At 36.4% G+C, this 15103-nt stretch overlaps 1 protein-coding gene across 3 annotated transcripts in view; it reads right to left on the reverse strand.

Moving 5' to 3' along the window:
- The window catches only part of TAX1BP1 (Tax1 binding protein 1), an 80215-nt gene that overhangs the window by 24382 nt on the left and 40730 nt on the right, over positions 1-15103 (reverse strand). For all 3 annotated transcript variants that reach the window (XM_043463325.1, XM_043463324.1, XM_043463326.1), the window contains exons 9-13: positions 8077-8301; positions 7392-7538; positions 6914-7037; positions 5560-5663; positions 1628-1753 (exon numbers count right to left, since the gene is read on the reverse strand). In XM_043463325.1, coding sequence (XP_043319260.1) covers positions 1628-1753; positions 5560-5663; positions 6914-7037; positions 7392-7538; positions 8077-8301 — 726 coding nt within the window. The remainder of the gene's footprint in view (positions 1-1627; positions 1754-5559; positions 5664-6913; positions 7038-7391; positions 7539-8076; positions 8302-15103) is intronic.

Raw genomic sequence — 15103 nt, forward strand, 5'->3', positions numbered from 1 at the left:
ACTAAACAAACAAATCAAGCACTTTTACCAGTTGTACAGCCATAAATATGATGTTTAATCTGAACATTGACTTTTATAATAAAATATTATTCATAAAATAAAAATTATTTAGCTGCGCATGGGTTTGAAAGATGATTACCTAGGTCATGAATGTGAAAGAATCGTATCACCATTTCGCATCCAGCATTCCCTACTAGATTATAAACTCTATAAGCATAGCATTGTGTCTTATTTATATGATCACCCACATAATGCAGAGTACATCATGTGAAATACCAGGCTGGATGAAGCACAAGCTGGAATCAAGACTGACGGGAGAAATATCAGTAACCTCAGATAGGCAGATGATACCTCCCTACTGGCACAAAGTGAAGAGGAACTAAAGAGCCTCTTGATGAAGGTGAAAGAGAAGAGTGAAAAAGCTGGCTTAAAACTCAATATTCAGAAAACTAATACCATGGCATCCGGCCGCATTACTTCATGGCAAATGGATGGGAAAACAATGACAACAGTGACTATTTTCTTAGGCTCCAAAATCACTGCAGATGGTGACTGCAAGCCATTAAATTAAAAAGACGCTTGCTCTTTGGAAGAAAAGCTATGACAAACCTAAACAGCGTATGAAAAAGCAGAGACATTACTTAGCCAACAAAGGTCCATATAGTCAAAGCTACGGTTTTTCCAGTAGTCACGTATGGATGTGAGAGTTGAACCATAAATGAAGCTGAGCACTGAAAAATTAATGCTTTTGAACTGTGGTGTTGGAGAAGACTCTTGAGAGTCCCTTGGACTGCAAGGAGATCCAACCAGTCCATCCTAAAGGAGATCAGTCCTGGGTGTTCATTGGAAGGACTGATGCTGAAGCTGAAACTCCAATACTTTGGCCACCTGATGCGAAGAGCTGACTCATTTGAAAAGACCCTGATGCTGGGAAAGATGGAGGGCAGGAGGAGAAGGGGACGACAGAGGATGAGATGGTTGGATGGCATCACCGACTCAATGGACATGGGTTTGGGTGGACTCTGGGAGTTGGTGATGGACAGGGAGACCTAGTGTGCTGCGGTTCATGGGGTCGCAAAGAGTCGGACACAACTGAGCAACTGAACTGAACTGAACTAAGAGTGTATTGCTTGGGCTTCCCTGATGGCCCAGACAGTAAAGAATCTGCCTGCATAATCATTAATGATCAGAAGTAACACATTTTGGTTATAAATTCTCAAACCTTTACATAAATTTTTTAAATTACTGATCAGTATTATTATACTCCCAGAAAAACACCAAAGCTCTAGAATAATTTCACAAACCATTTTAACTGAACAAGGATTATGAAATGATCAGTTTTCATTTTAAAATCTAAGCATGATTTAGAGATATAATTTTAATAGCCATGTTGCTAGTATTAAATTAAATTGCTTCAGTCATGTCCATATGAATACACAAAATGAAAGCCTTCTCAGTTCACAGTTAATGAATTATATTCAGCATAACTACCTAGTACATATTTATCTAGATTATGAAAATGATATCTCAATTACCCATGTTAAAACTTTAGACTGGCAAAATTATAGGCAGCACTTTTCAGAAGTATCAGGTATTATGCTTCAAGTTATATAAATATCAAACTTACTTTGTAATTGTCCACTACTTCAGCTAGTTCTAGTTTTATGTTTTCAGCAATTTTCACTTGTTCTTTCCATTTCAGCTCCATTTTTGCAAGTTCATCAGCATATTTATTGCACTTTGTTCTCTCATCCTAAACGAAATTAGTATAATTACCAAAAGATTTTAAATCCATATACAGCCAATATCTATACAAACATACTTGTGCTGAATGTTTACTCTAACACTATTGTAAAGGTATAAAAACTGAAAAAACCAAAATGTCTGTCATTGGAAGACTGGATAAATCATTTTATATTCATACAATGGAACAGAATGTATTTACTGAAAAAGAACAAACGGATCTACAAATTAACAAAGAAAAATGTCAAGATATGTTAATTGAAAAGATCAAGTTCCAAAACGGAATATACAGTATAATTCCATGTTTGCTTCAAAAGTTGTTTAACACAGTTGTATATGATATCTACGTAGAAAAAGATAAACAAAAAAATAATTTTTTTGGTTGCATTGCACAGCTTGTGGGGACTATCTTAGTTCCCCGACCAGGGATTGAAACCTGGCCCCTCAGTAGTGAAAGGTCAGAGTCCTGTCAACTGCCAGGGAATTCAATATACCAAACTATTAATAGCTCTTATTTCTGAGGATCAGGATCATAATGGTATTTCTTCACCATTGTTATTCTTTATTTCCATAATGCCTAATATGTCACAATAAACATAGATTACTTTTGCAAAGGAGGTAAAGCAAGCAAGCATGCATGCAAAGTTGCTTCAGTTGTGTCCAACTCTTTGTGACCTTTTGGACTGTAACCCGCCAGGCTCCTCTGTCCTTGGGATTCCCAAGGCAAGAATATTGGAGTGGGTTACCATGCCCTCCTCCAGGGGATCTTGCCAACCCAGGGACTGAACATGCATTTCTTATGTCTCCTGCACTGGTAGGTAGGCTCTTTACCACTAGTGCAACCTGGGAAGCTCAGGAGGTAATAAAAATCACGTATTTATAATGCCATTGTTTCCAGATATTAATTGGGGTTTCCTGACCAAGACAATGTCTAGGTAGATTTCTTAAACACTGCTCTTCTCTACAACTTAGAATGTTAAAGGAAAGGAGTTTTAAAACATGATGAAAAGGTAACTTGGCCAATTTCATTTTGAGTGTTTTGTGTAAGGAAAAAAATGTTTAAATACGCTTTATGCTAGAAATTCCCTAGTGGTCCAGTGGTTAGGGCTCCGTGCTTCCACTCCAAGGGGCATGGTTCGATCCCGGGTAAGGGAACCAAGATCCCACAAGCCTCACAGCACAGTCAATTAAAAAAATTTTTTAATTAAAAAATAAAGAAAGCAATATGCTTTATGCTTTGAGCAATTCAATAGAGAAAAAAAGTCTTTTCAACAAATAATGCTGGATCAACTGAATATCCTTACTATATATACCACAACTCACCATTCACAAAAATAAAATAGTTAACAGACTTAAAAGACTCTAAGACTACAAAACTTAACAGAAGACAAGAAAAAAATCATTACAAGTTCAGTTAGTAAATTTTTTCTTAGAAAATTAAAACAATACATAAAGAATAAATTAAGAATCTGTACTTCAGCAAAACTAAAACTTTTTCTAAAAACACCACTGTGTGTGTGTGTTAGTTGTTTAGTCGTGTCCGACTCTTTACAACCCCATAGACTGTAGCCCACCAGGCTCCTCTGTCCATGGGATTCTCCAGGCAAGAACACTGGAGTGGGCTGCCATTTCCTTCTCCAAAAGGAACTACAGAAAGAAAGTGAAGTCACTCAGTGGTGTCCGACTCTTTGCAACGCCATGGACTGTAGCCTACCAGGCTCCTCCATCCATGAATTTTCCAGGCAAGAGTACTGGAGTGGGTTGCCAATTCCTTCTCCAAAAACACCATTAAGGAAATAAAAAGGCAAGCCATAGACTAGGATAAAATCACACACATCAGACAAAGTGTTTGTATCTGGAATAAAGAACACAACTCAGTAATAAGATGAAAACAATTTTTTAAATGGCAAAAAAATGAACTTTCATAATAAAAAGGAATGAATTACCAATAACAGGCAAATACATAAATAAATCTTAAAATAACTGTGCTGAAAGGGGGCAGGAAAAGAAGAGCATACATATGATTCTATTTACAGAAACTATACAAAAGGTAGGCTAATCTACAGTGGCAGAAAGCAAGCCAATGGTTTCCCAGGAAAGGGGAGAGAGGGAGGGATGAGTTGCAAAAGGGTACAAAAAGATTTGAACGTAGTGGAAATGTTCATTAGCATGACATTGTGATAGCTCCACCACTATAAATACAGCAAAACTAAACAAACTGCAGACCTTAAATATGTGCGATTTACTGAATTTCAATTGTACTACAACACAGTTTAAAAAAAAAACAAAAACCCTGAGGAAGTTTTTAGCTGGAAAAAAACATTCTATCTTCCTTTTGATAATACAATGAGGTTTTTTAAAATATTCATCTCACTTACTGAAAATTGTCTCACTTACTGAAAAATAGTTTAGTCCCTTATAAACAACTATTTTGACCTCAAGGGTAATCAATCCTCTACAAAAGGATCTTCTGAAGCAACAAAAATGCTCAGCTTAAAGTCTTATTAAAGGATTACATTAAATTATTATTAAGACTGAAACATAAAATATTTTACGTTAATTACTATAGTGTGTTAAGTCATTTCGGTCCTCTCTGACTCTTTCTGACCCTATGGATTGTAGCCCACCCTCTGTCCATGGGATTCTCCAGGCAAGAATACTTGAGTGGGTTGCCAAGTCCTCCCCGCTTCAGGAGATCTTCCTGACCCATGGACTGAACTGCGTCTCTTATATCTCCTGCATTGGCAGGTGGGTTCTTTACTACTACTACCTGGGAAGCCCAATTACTACAGTAACGTTGGGCTAATATATGCACTCCCTGGCTCTAAAAATTACCCCTCGCCTCTCCACATGTACAGAGAAACAAACACAGAAAAAAATATTTAAAAAACGAAAACCACATACTACACAAAACACCTTTTCCTCCCTTCCCCAAATCAGATACAAATGAAAAGCATTTTCCCTTTGTCCTTTAAATACTCCAGAGTGAATGCTACTAGGACAATTGCAAAATTTAAACGTTTTACTATTACAGTTTAATAGAATCAAAATAAATAATAGTAAAGGCAACCATTCACTTGGTCAACATTCCCTTTTTCCACTTTACAAATCTTCTCACTTTAGGATGTGGTGAAAGTCTTTGCTATTATTACAGTATATGTAGGAAAAAGAGTACTTTCCTTTTATGCAGTTCAGAGATTTTTCATGTATCCTTAGAAGACAGACAACATCCAACTGCAATTAATCCTTCGCCCATTATCAAGAGAAGGACATTAGGGGAACAGAAAACAATCACGATATTTCCTGCCCCCCCCCCCCCCCACAATGTAAGGTTTGCAGGATCTTGGATCCTCAACCACAGATCGAACCCATGCCCACAGCAGTGAAAGCACCAAGACCTAACCCACTGGACCACCAAGGAATTCCCTAGATCATGATTTTACACACATGCCTACATGAATAGGTACACAGAACATCCCCCACTTCAAAAGTGAAACTAAACATCAGGATACAAGTGTAAAGAAACTCTGGGAGCTTCCCTGGTGGCTCAGTGGTAAAAGAATCCACCTGCAAATGCAGGGGACACCAGTTTGATCCCTGGTGCAGGAAGATCTCAGAGCAACTAAGCCTATGCGCTGTAGCTACAGAGCTTATGCACTGCAACTACTGAAGCCTGTGTGTCCTAGAGCCACCCCCCGCAACCCCCCCAAAAAAACAAGAGAAAGAAACCAACTCTGGGATACCCAATCAAAACAATAAAGATAAGGTAAGCCATTACATTTGATAAATCTCTTCCTTACAAGGGAATTAGCTTACCTGCAAGAGTTGTTTACATTTATTGTATTTTTCTGTTTTGTCAGCAATTTCTTTGGTCATTTCAGAGACTTGTCCCTTAGTTAGAGTGTCAAAATCTGTCTCAGCTGTAACAAGGCAGAAAATAAGATTACTAAAAATTACTTTGCTCTGTATATTAGCTTCCTGACTTGAGGGTCAATATACTGTGAAATAAATGGAATCCTAAAGGAGAGAAACATCTATTTTAAGACATTTCTTCCAAAACATCTATACACTAAGTAAACAAAGGAACAATATAAACATTAGATGAGAATTTCACGGTAGTTTGGCTAGAACCAAGTTCACATTCAATAAAAGAAAAAAAATGATTTTTAGCTAGCTAAAAATAGTTCTAAAACGCCACAAAATTGTTCTTTATATATTTATTACATAAGATATATAGGAAAGCCACACTCTTTGAGAAAAGATTTTAAGCCATTTTTCTAATCCTTCATACTATTCAGTAAGTCTTAATATAACACCTTTCTCGGTACTTCTATTAAAACCATGTAGAAATCAAAGGCAGGATCCTATTTCCACAGCAGTTGAATCCAAACATTTAACAGTATACAAAACTTACAATACATTTACTAAGTCTAAAACATCAACTGCCCCAAACATTACACAATTAAATATACTTTTATATAATCTAGTATTTATTTTTGTTATTGTGTCATCTTTAACATAAGGTGAAAAGAAAGACACTAGGACAAGTAAAAACCTAGAGTTAAATTTTCATGTTGTTCATGTACTCACTATGTCTCTCTAATCCATTCTAAAAGTTAATAAGCTAATAAAAATTTTAACTTATCCACCAACAGGTGTACTAATAAGGAAAGTACTCTAATGACGCAAAGCAGCCAAAACAAAAATAAAGCAAAAAAGAAATGTGACTAGAACTAAAGGGATTTTTAAGTTTCCCCCCACAAAAGTATACAATTAAAGTGTCATAAATGGTTCAAAATGCCACAGATTTAGGGAAATATTAATTAAAAATTATTTTTTAAATTTGCTATTTTAGCTAGCTAAAATTAAAATTTCAATTCTTAGCTCTTTTCCTACAGACCAAATACTATAAGCATTTGCACTTAAAAACACCAGCTCACTTCACTTGAGAACACGCTCACAAAGATAAAACATGAGTTCACACTCCTATTTTGTATATTCACCACATGGATGACTTTTAGACCTTTACTTTCCCTTTGCCTCAATCCCTGACTTACAAGAATTTTTTACAAGCTTCCTAAATTTCTTACACATGAAACAGGCAGTATAAACAAGCATAAATATTTTTCAAGGCAGAACACTTTATACAAAAAGTCTAAAAGATTTCTACCTGTAGAAGGTGGTGACTTTACATCCAGAGTAGAGGCAGTCGTAGCTGGGTCTGTGTTTATTGAGGCATCATTCACTTTCTGCTGACTCCCAATTTTCTTTGTGAAGACACTATTGCTATTAGCCTATTCAAAATTGTTAACAATCAACTGTTAAATGAGGTGCGTATCTATCCTTCCTTCAATAACTATGTATCTTATAAATAAATCCTGGAAGTCCACAAAGCTATTGCTGTCTTAAAGGTCAAAGATCAAAAGTTACACACATCCCTTTACTGACTAAATGTCACAAGAGAACATTTTATTTCTCCAACAAATAAAAATTACAAATTTTTTAAAAAATGTATCACAACAATATTGGGCCAATAATGTGACATCAAGCAGAGAGAAATTATATTCAAAAGGTATAATATTATAAGTCTGATTTTCAAACAAAAACATTGATGAAGGAATTATTTTACTATGATGAATTATACTTACCGATTGGTCTGAAAGTTTGTTTATTTGTTTTTGGAGCCTTTGGCATTCCTTGAATTTCTCTTTATAATGATCTGCTGCCATCTGAAGACGAAGTTTCAGATCCTCAACTTCTCTTCTCAGTTCATGTTCCAGTGTGTCAGTCTTTTCCTAAGAAACAAACTTTTTCTCTAAGAGAAACATAAAAATCTCATACCTCATAATGTGGTAGTAAATCCAACCTCATTTTCAATTTTTTCTCTCTTGACAATTAATGTTGTTTTGGAGTTTTCGCTACAGAGTCACATTAGCTCGCCTAATAATTTCAGCTTTATATTCCAAGGACTAAGGTTCATTAAAGAAAAGAACTAGAAAAGAATCACCTCCCTCCTGAGAAGTAAGCAATACTCTGTTAAATAACCATAGTACCATCTTATGCTGCAAGTAAATAAGAAATTCTAAACAAAGCAATATATACCTGTTATCAGAGCAGTTTTTACTAATCATTAGGAATTTGCTTACAGAAAATTTTCTAAAAACTTGTATTAATTTCAACCGAAGAAGTTACAATGACTAAACAAAATGAATGGAAATTTAAAATTCTGTGACCAGGAATCTGACCTCAATTACTTCAACATAACTCATCCTCTTTCATAAGCTTATAATGAGTTTTGGACCAAAATGGAAATTCAAAATTAACTGGCTTTACCTGATCTTTATTCACAGCACTTAGTTTAAGCTCTGCCAATGCATCAGTTAACTGCTTTTTCACTTTCTCATTTTCCAAGCGTGCAGTATGCAGATCTGCCATTGTTTTATCCCGCACATTTACAGCATCACTAAGTTCTTTAGCCAGAAAGACAACTTCTTGCCGAGTTGCCTGAATCTGTTCTTCGGCTTTACGAAGTTGCTCCTTTAAAATAAATGTATCTTCCTGAAGAAAGGCAGATAAATGTATTTGTAATTTAAACCATTTAAGTAAAAAACAGAAGCAGAAACGATGTTTATTTTTATTTCAACTGATCTAAAATTTTAAATTAAATATTGCTTCTCTATTCATGACTAAGATGAAGTATTGTTGTTTGTTCAGTTGCTGTAAGTAGGGTCCAACTCTTGCAGCCTATGGGCTGTAGCACACCAGACTTCCCTGTTACTATCTCCCAGTTTGCTCACATTCATGTCCATTAAGTCAGTGATGCTACCTAACCATCTTATCCTCTGCCTCCCTCTTCTCCATATATAAGTCTATAAAAAATCTGAGATATGACTTTGTTTTAGAGATCCCCATATAGCAACCCTGTGCATTGGGTGTCAGTACTATGACTATATGTGTAATTCAGGACACTGAAGTACAGAAGTCAAGTAGCATAACCAATGCTTACAGTCTTGGCTAAACAGAGACTCAAATGGAGGCTTCTGTCTCTCAGAATCTCTCCAGCTAGAACTGCTAGCCCTCATTTTTCATAATAACTAATAACAGTAATTATAAAAACTTCATTGTAACTCCAAAAATTTTGGTTAAAAAAATGTTTCCTATGATCTAACCTATAATTAGCACCTTTCACCAAACCTAAAAGTATCTTTGAAAAGTTAAAAGTGCCACTTTCTGTAATATAAACAAGACAATACAAGCTCAATAAATCTAGCTTATTCCAACATTCCTCCTTATTCTAGAAATAAACTCAGAAAAAGTGCAACCTTTCTGTTTTTAAATTGTTAGCTCCTTAGAAGGAAATGTGTATGATTATTTATGTAATGCTAGGTGAAGAGAATCTTTCTAGTATAACATTAATAAAGCTAATATATGTTATCAGTTTCTATATGCCAAAAAGGGGAAAAAGCATTGAAAATATTTTCTAATCAATAAGAAATGAAAATATTTTAAACAAAAGAAAAAGAAATCTGGAGAAAGGTATGAATTTCTTTAAATAGCTATTCTGCATAGAAAAAAAATGTTCAACTCATCAACAGTCCAAGAAGGTAAAACAAATACCATACCTCCTCTTTCAAACTAAGACTGAAAACCAATTAATACTGTAATATTTGGATGGTTTAGGAAAATTGGCACATCTCCAAATATGTGGGCTCACTATTATCTGCAAGTGATACAGCCTTTATCAGATTTTTGAAACATTCACCAACACCTTTGAAAAACACATGGCTTTTGATCAATTTTATTTTCATGAGTTCCTAAATACAGCTTTAGTTTGGCAGGATTAGTTTTGCAGGGATCAAGTAAAATATTATGAAAAATTATTAAAAATAAAAAACCTCTTCTCTAACAATATGAAAATTCTGTTATAAACTATGATATACCCTCCATAAAATGAAAACCTATGCAGCCATTACTAGCAGTAGTATATGTCATACACAGCTGATATATTAATTTTTTGGAAAGGCATTTGAATTAATTATGAAAATTTAAAAACTCAAACTGGCAACTGTACTTTGAGGAATTTATTCCACAGATTTATTCATGTGCCTAGATACCTGTACAAGAATGTTTACTGCATCATGCTTTTATAATACCTAAGAATTGTACACAACTAAAAAACATTACATACTATACAGCTAAAATAAAGAGAGAAATTACAGAGACTCCCCTGGTGGTCCAGTGGTTAAGAATCTGCCTTGCAACGCAGAGGAAGTGGGTTCAATCCCTGCTTGGGGAACTAAGATCCCACATCCCATGGAGCAATTAAGCCAGCATATGCCTACCACTGAAGCCTGGCACCACTTAGAAGGTCCTTGTGCCTCAATGAAAGAGCCCTCATAGTGCAACAAAGGTCGTGCATGCTAAGAGTTGATACTGCAAAATAAATAAATATTAAGAAAATTGTTAAAAAAAAAAAAAAAGAGAGAGAAATTACAAAGCTATTGTTGTACTTTTTATTTTGGTCCGTGCAGCTTGTAGGATCTGAGTTCCAGGGATTAAACCTGGGTTCCCGCCAGTGGAGAAGCGTGGAGTCCTAACCACTGGACCACTAGGGAATTCCCCACTAAGCTGTTCTAATGAATGAGGAAAATCTGCATGTGTACTCATACTGCAAGATGTCCAGACAGTCTATCAATTTTTAAAGTTTTTGTAACACTATATATAGTCACATTTTTGTTAAAGTATAAATATTACACAAACATTCAGATTTCTAGGAAAATTAGAAATTCTATAATGATATATCTGGGAAATAAGAGTTACTCTATCTTGTACTCTCACATACTACTTGAATTTCTTTTATAACCATGATCTGGTATTGCTTTTATACTTTTAAAAAAGTTTTAACAATTAGGAGTCACTTTCTCCACATATTTTTACTCTTGTTTTTCCTCACAGAAGTCTTGCTTAAGTGGCATCTTCAGTTCAGTTCAGTCTCTCAGTCGTCTCCGACTCTGTGACCCCATGAACTGCAGCACGCCAGGCCTCCCTGTCCATCACCAGCTCCCGGAGTTTACTCAAACTCATGTCCATCGAGTCGGTGATGCCATCCAGCCATCTCATCCTCTGTCGTCCCCTTCTCCTCCTGCCCCCAATCCCTCCCAGCATCAGGGTCTTTTCCAATGAGTCAACTCTTTGCATGAGGTGGCCAAAGTATTGGAGTTTCAGCTTCAACATCAATTCTTCCAATGAACACCCAGGACTGATCTCCTCTAGGGTGGACTGGTTGGATCTCCTTGCAGTCCAAGAGCCTCTCTCAAGAGTCTTCTCCAACACCACAGTTCAAAAGCATCAATTCTTCGGCGCTCAGCTTTCTTCACAGTGCAACTCTCACATCCATACATAACCACTGGAAAAACCATAGCCTTGACTAGACGGACCTTTACTGGCAAAGTAATGTCTCTGCTTTTTTTTTTCCCCTCTGCTTTTTAATATGCTATCTAGGTTGGTCATAACTTTCCTTCCAAGGAGTAAGCGTCTTCTAATTTCATGGCTGCAATTACCATCTGCAGTAATTGTGGAGCCCAAAAAAATAAAGTCTGACACTGTTTCCCCATCTATTTCCCATGAAGTGATGGAACCAGATGCCATGATCTTAGTTTTCTGAATGTTGAGCTTTAAGCCAACTTTTTCATTCTCCTCTTTCACTTTCATCAAGAGGCTTTTTAGTTCCTCTTCACTTTCTGCCATAAGGGTGGTGTCATCTGCATATCTGAGGTTATTGATATTTCTCCCAGAAATCTTAGCAAATATTAAAAAAAAACTAACCAGCAAACATACTTCTCACAATTCCATTTGCAATCTGCTACATTCAATACCCTGAAAAGTAACTAGGGTCTTAACCATTAATCCTAAATGTCATGCATATCTGATGTTTTAGGTATCACATTAACTATATCTGAGTGTATTCAATGGCAAACTACTGAAAACCACATAAAACTATTCCAGTTATAATGAGTAAATCAAATCAAATTTATACAACATAGTATTATATACCCATTTTTTTTTAAATGGGAAGATATCTATTAACTGATAGGGAATGATTTCCCATCTATATATAGTTCATTGAAGAAAAGCAAAGTGAAAAAGCATAAACAGTATCCCCTTTAAAGAAAGGGGGCTTCCCTTGTGGCTCAGATGGTAAAGAATCCACCTGCAATGTGCAAGACCTGGGTTTGATCCCTGGGTTGGGAAGATGCCCTGGAGAAGGGAAAGGCTACCCACTCCAGTATTCTGGCCTGCAGAATTCCATGGACTGTATAGTCTACGGCGTTGCAAAGAGTCGGACACAACTGAGCGACTTTCACTTAAAGAAAGGAGACAGAGAAGGGTATGTGCATGCACACACATGCACCAAGTTTATTTTTGTAAAAACAAAGAATATACTGGAAACTAATGAAAATGTTTTACCTATGGAAACCGGTAAGAAAGGGTTTTTATAATTTATTTTTAATTGGAGGATAATTACAACATCATGTTGGTTTCTGCCAACATGAATAAGTCACAGGTATACATATGTTCCCTCCCTCTTGAAACTTCCTCCCACCCCAAGAAAGGGTTTTTAAGGAAAAGTAAATTTTTCATTTCATTTTGACTTCTGAATGATACAACTATTTTATATATTCAAGAAATAAAATTAAACAAAAGATTATGAGAATAAAAACAAAAAACTGAACTGTATTACAAATGCATACATGAATGTTTAAAAAAATTAATTCAAGTAACTTTTGAACCTGGTACTCTGTATACACATCCTTACACCACATGCTGTGTGACTCAAGTCTGCTGCACCCAGAGCCCGTGCCAATATACAGCTGGACTATAAAGAAAGCTGAGCGCCAAAGAATTGAGGCTTTTGAACTGTGGTGTTGGTGAAGACTCTTGGGAGTCCCTCAGACTGAAGGAAGATCAAACCAGTCAATCCTAAAGGAAATCAGTCCTGAATTCATTTTAAGGACCAATGCTGAAGCTGAAACTCCAATACTGATACGAAACTCCACCTGATACGAAGAACTGACTCACTGAAAAAGATCCTAATGCTGGGCAAGATTGAAGGCAGGAGGAGAAGGTGACAACAGAGGATGAGATGGTTGGATGGCATCACCGGCTAGACGGACATGAGTTTGAGCAAGCTCCGGGAGTTGGTGATGGACAGGGAAGCCTGGCGTGCTGCTGTTCATGGGGTCACAAAGAGTCAGACATGACTGAGCGAATGAACTGAACTCTCTACGTCCTTAGTGAAATATATTTTAAGATAAAATCTGGAAAGATCTTAAGTTTTTATTTAGCAGAGATACTGATGGAAATGGTGTTGAGATAATAATTCTGAAACTAATGGTGTGTGCAGCTAGTTGAAAAAGTTAGTGTTAGTCACTCAATTGTGTCCGGGACTCTTTGCAGGTCCATGGACTGCATAGCCCTCAGATCCTCTGTTCATGGGATCCTCCAGGCAAGAATGGAGTGAGTAGCCATTTCTTTCCTCAGGGGATTTTCCTAACCCAGAGATCAAAACCCGGGTCTCCTGCATTGCAGGAAGATTATCATCCAAGTCACCAGGGAGGCTGGTCAGACAACATGAATAAATGTAACATTTGAAAGCTGCAGGGGCTTCCCTGATAGCTCAGTTGGTAAAGAATCTGCCTGTAATGCAGGAGATAGCAGTTCGATTCCTAGGTCAGAAAGATCCACTGGAGAAGGGACAGGCTACCCACTCCAGTATTCTTGGGCTTCCCTTGTGCCCAGCTGGAAAAGAATCTGCCTGCAAAGCAAGAGACCTGGGTTCCATCCCCGGGTTGGGAAGATCCCCTGGAGAAGGGAAAGGCTACCCACTCCAGTATTCTGGCCAGGAGAATTCCATGGACTGTCTAGTCCATGGGGTCGCAAAGAGTTGGACATAAATGAGTCACTTTCACTTTTGGAAGCTGGGAGAAGGTATACATAAGTATGGAAAGGAGGAAGATAAAGAAGACCCCTAGGAAGTACTGGATTTGAATTGGAGATATCAATATAAATTTAAGACTTAAAATATCTAATTAAAGTACAAAGTAGCAAAAGAATTCAGTTCTTGGTTTCAAAATACCTTTCTCGAATGTAAAAAAAAAAATCAGGCTCTTTGGAGAAATTGGTAATACCAGATTTAGGTCTGAACCTAAAACTAAAACCTAACACAAAGTTCTAACCACAAAACAAGGAAGTATTCAAAGCATTAGGGGGAATATATCAGAAAGATACAAATGTAGGTCTGAAAAGGCTAAGCTATAGCTATAGGACAACTTGAGTACAAATAAGAATAATGATGTATAATGTATTAATATACTGAACAAAAAATAATCAAGGAGTCTATAGTGATTTAAAAAAAAAGGAATAGGACAAAAGGGAACCACATCATTATAAAAGAATACCTACTAATAAACATAGAGGGAATGACAATTTCTTAAATCACCACTTTGCAAACATTAATGTAATAACTGATACAGGTAAGGATCACTGAAGTATAAAAAACACTGGTCATAGAGTATTGCGGAGTAGGATGGTCACATGATCTTGAAGTATTATCCCACAGATTATTCAATAAATCACAAACAAGGAAAGACACCAACGTAACGGAGAGATAAGCAGATGTAACTTTAAACAACAGGTTAAACCTAACATCAGAAAGAAAGGAATTGGTATTATATGACTTCTGATGTAACTGCAACAGAATGTACAAAACATCTTTTTCTTGCCAAAAATATCTAACTGGACTCTAGTCATGAGGAAACAATAGACAAAACTAGAATATAGGACTCTCTTTCAGACAAGTCTGAATTCTTCAAAACTATCAATGTCATCACAGACAAAAGGTATAAGGACACTGTTCTGTATTAAAGCAGAAAAGAACATAATAATAATCATTAATTTATGATTTCTGACTACCCAAGATCAAGAAATTGTAAAGGTTATACAAAAATATAAGTGGACAAATTTCAATGTGGACTAAAACTACATACATTTGTGTGCCTGTGTGTGTGCAGACGTGCTCAGTAGTGTCCAACTCTTTTGTGACCCCATGGATTGTTTTGCGACCCCATGGACCACCAAAATACTCTGGACCTGAATTTTTCCAGGCAAGAATACTGGAGTGGGTTGCCATTTCCTATACTCTAGGGATCTTCCCAACCCAGGGATCAAACCCACGTCTCGTGTCTCCTGCAGTGGCAGATGGATTCTTTACCACTAGCACCACCTGGGAAGCCCCATATACAAGTATGACTATTATCATATCAGTATAAAATTTCTTAGGTGACATTTCTTAGGTATTATG

This window comes from Cervus canadensis, chromosome 3, assembly GCF_019320065.1.
Source record: "Cervus canadensis isolate Bull #8, Minnesota chromosome 3, ASM1932006v1, whole genome shotgun sequence".
NCBI classification, from domain to species: Eukaryota; Metazoa; Chordata; class Mammalia; order Artiodactyla; family Cervidae; genus Cervus; species Cervus canadensis.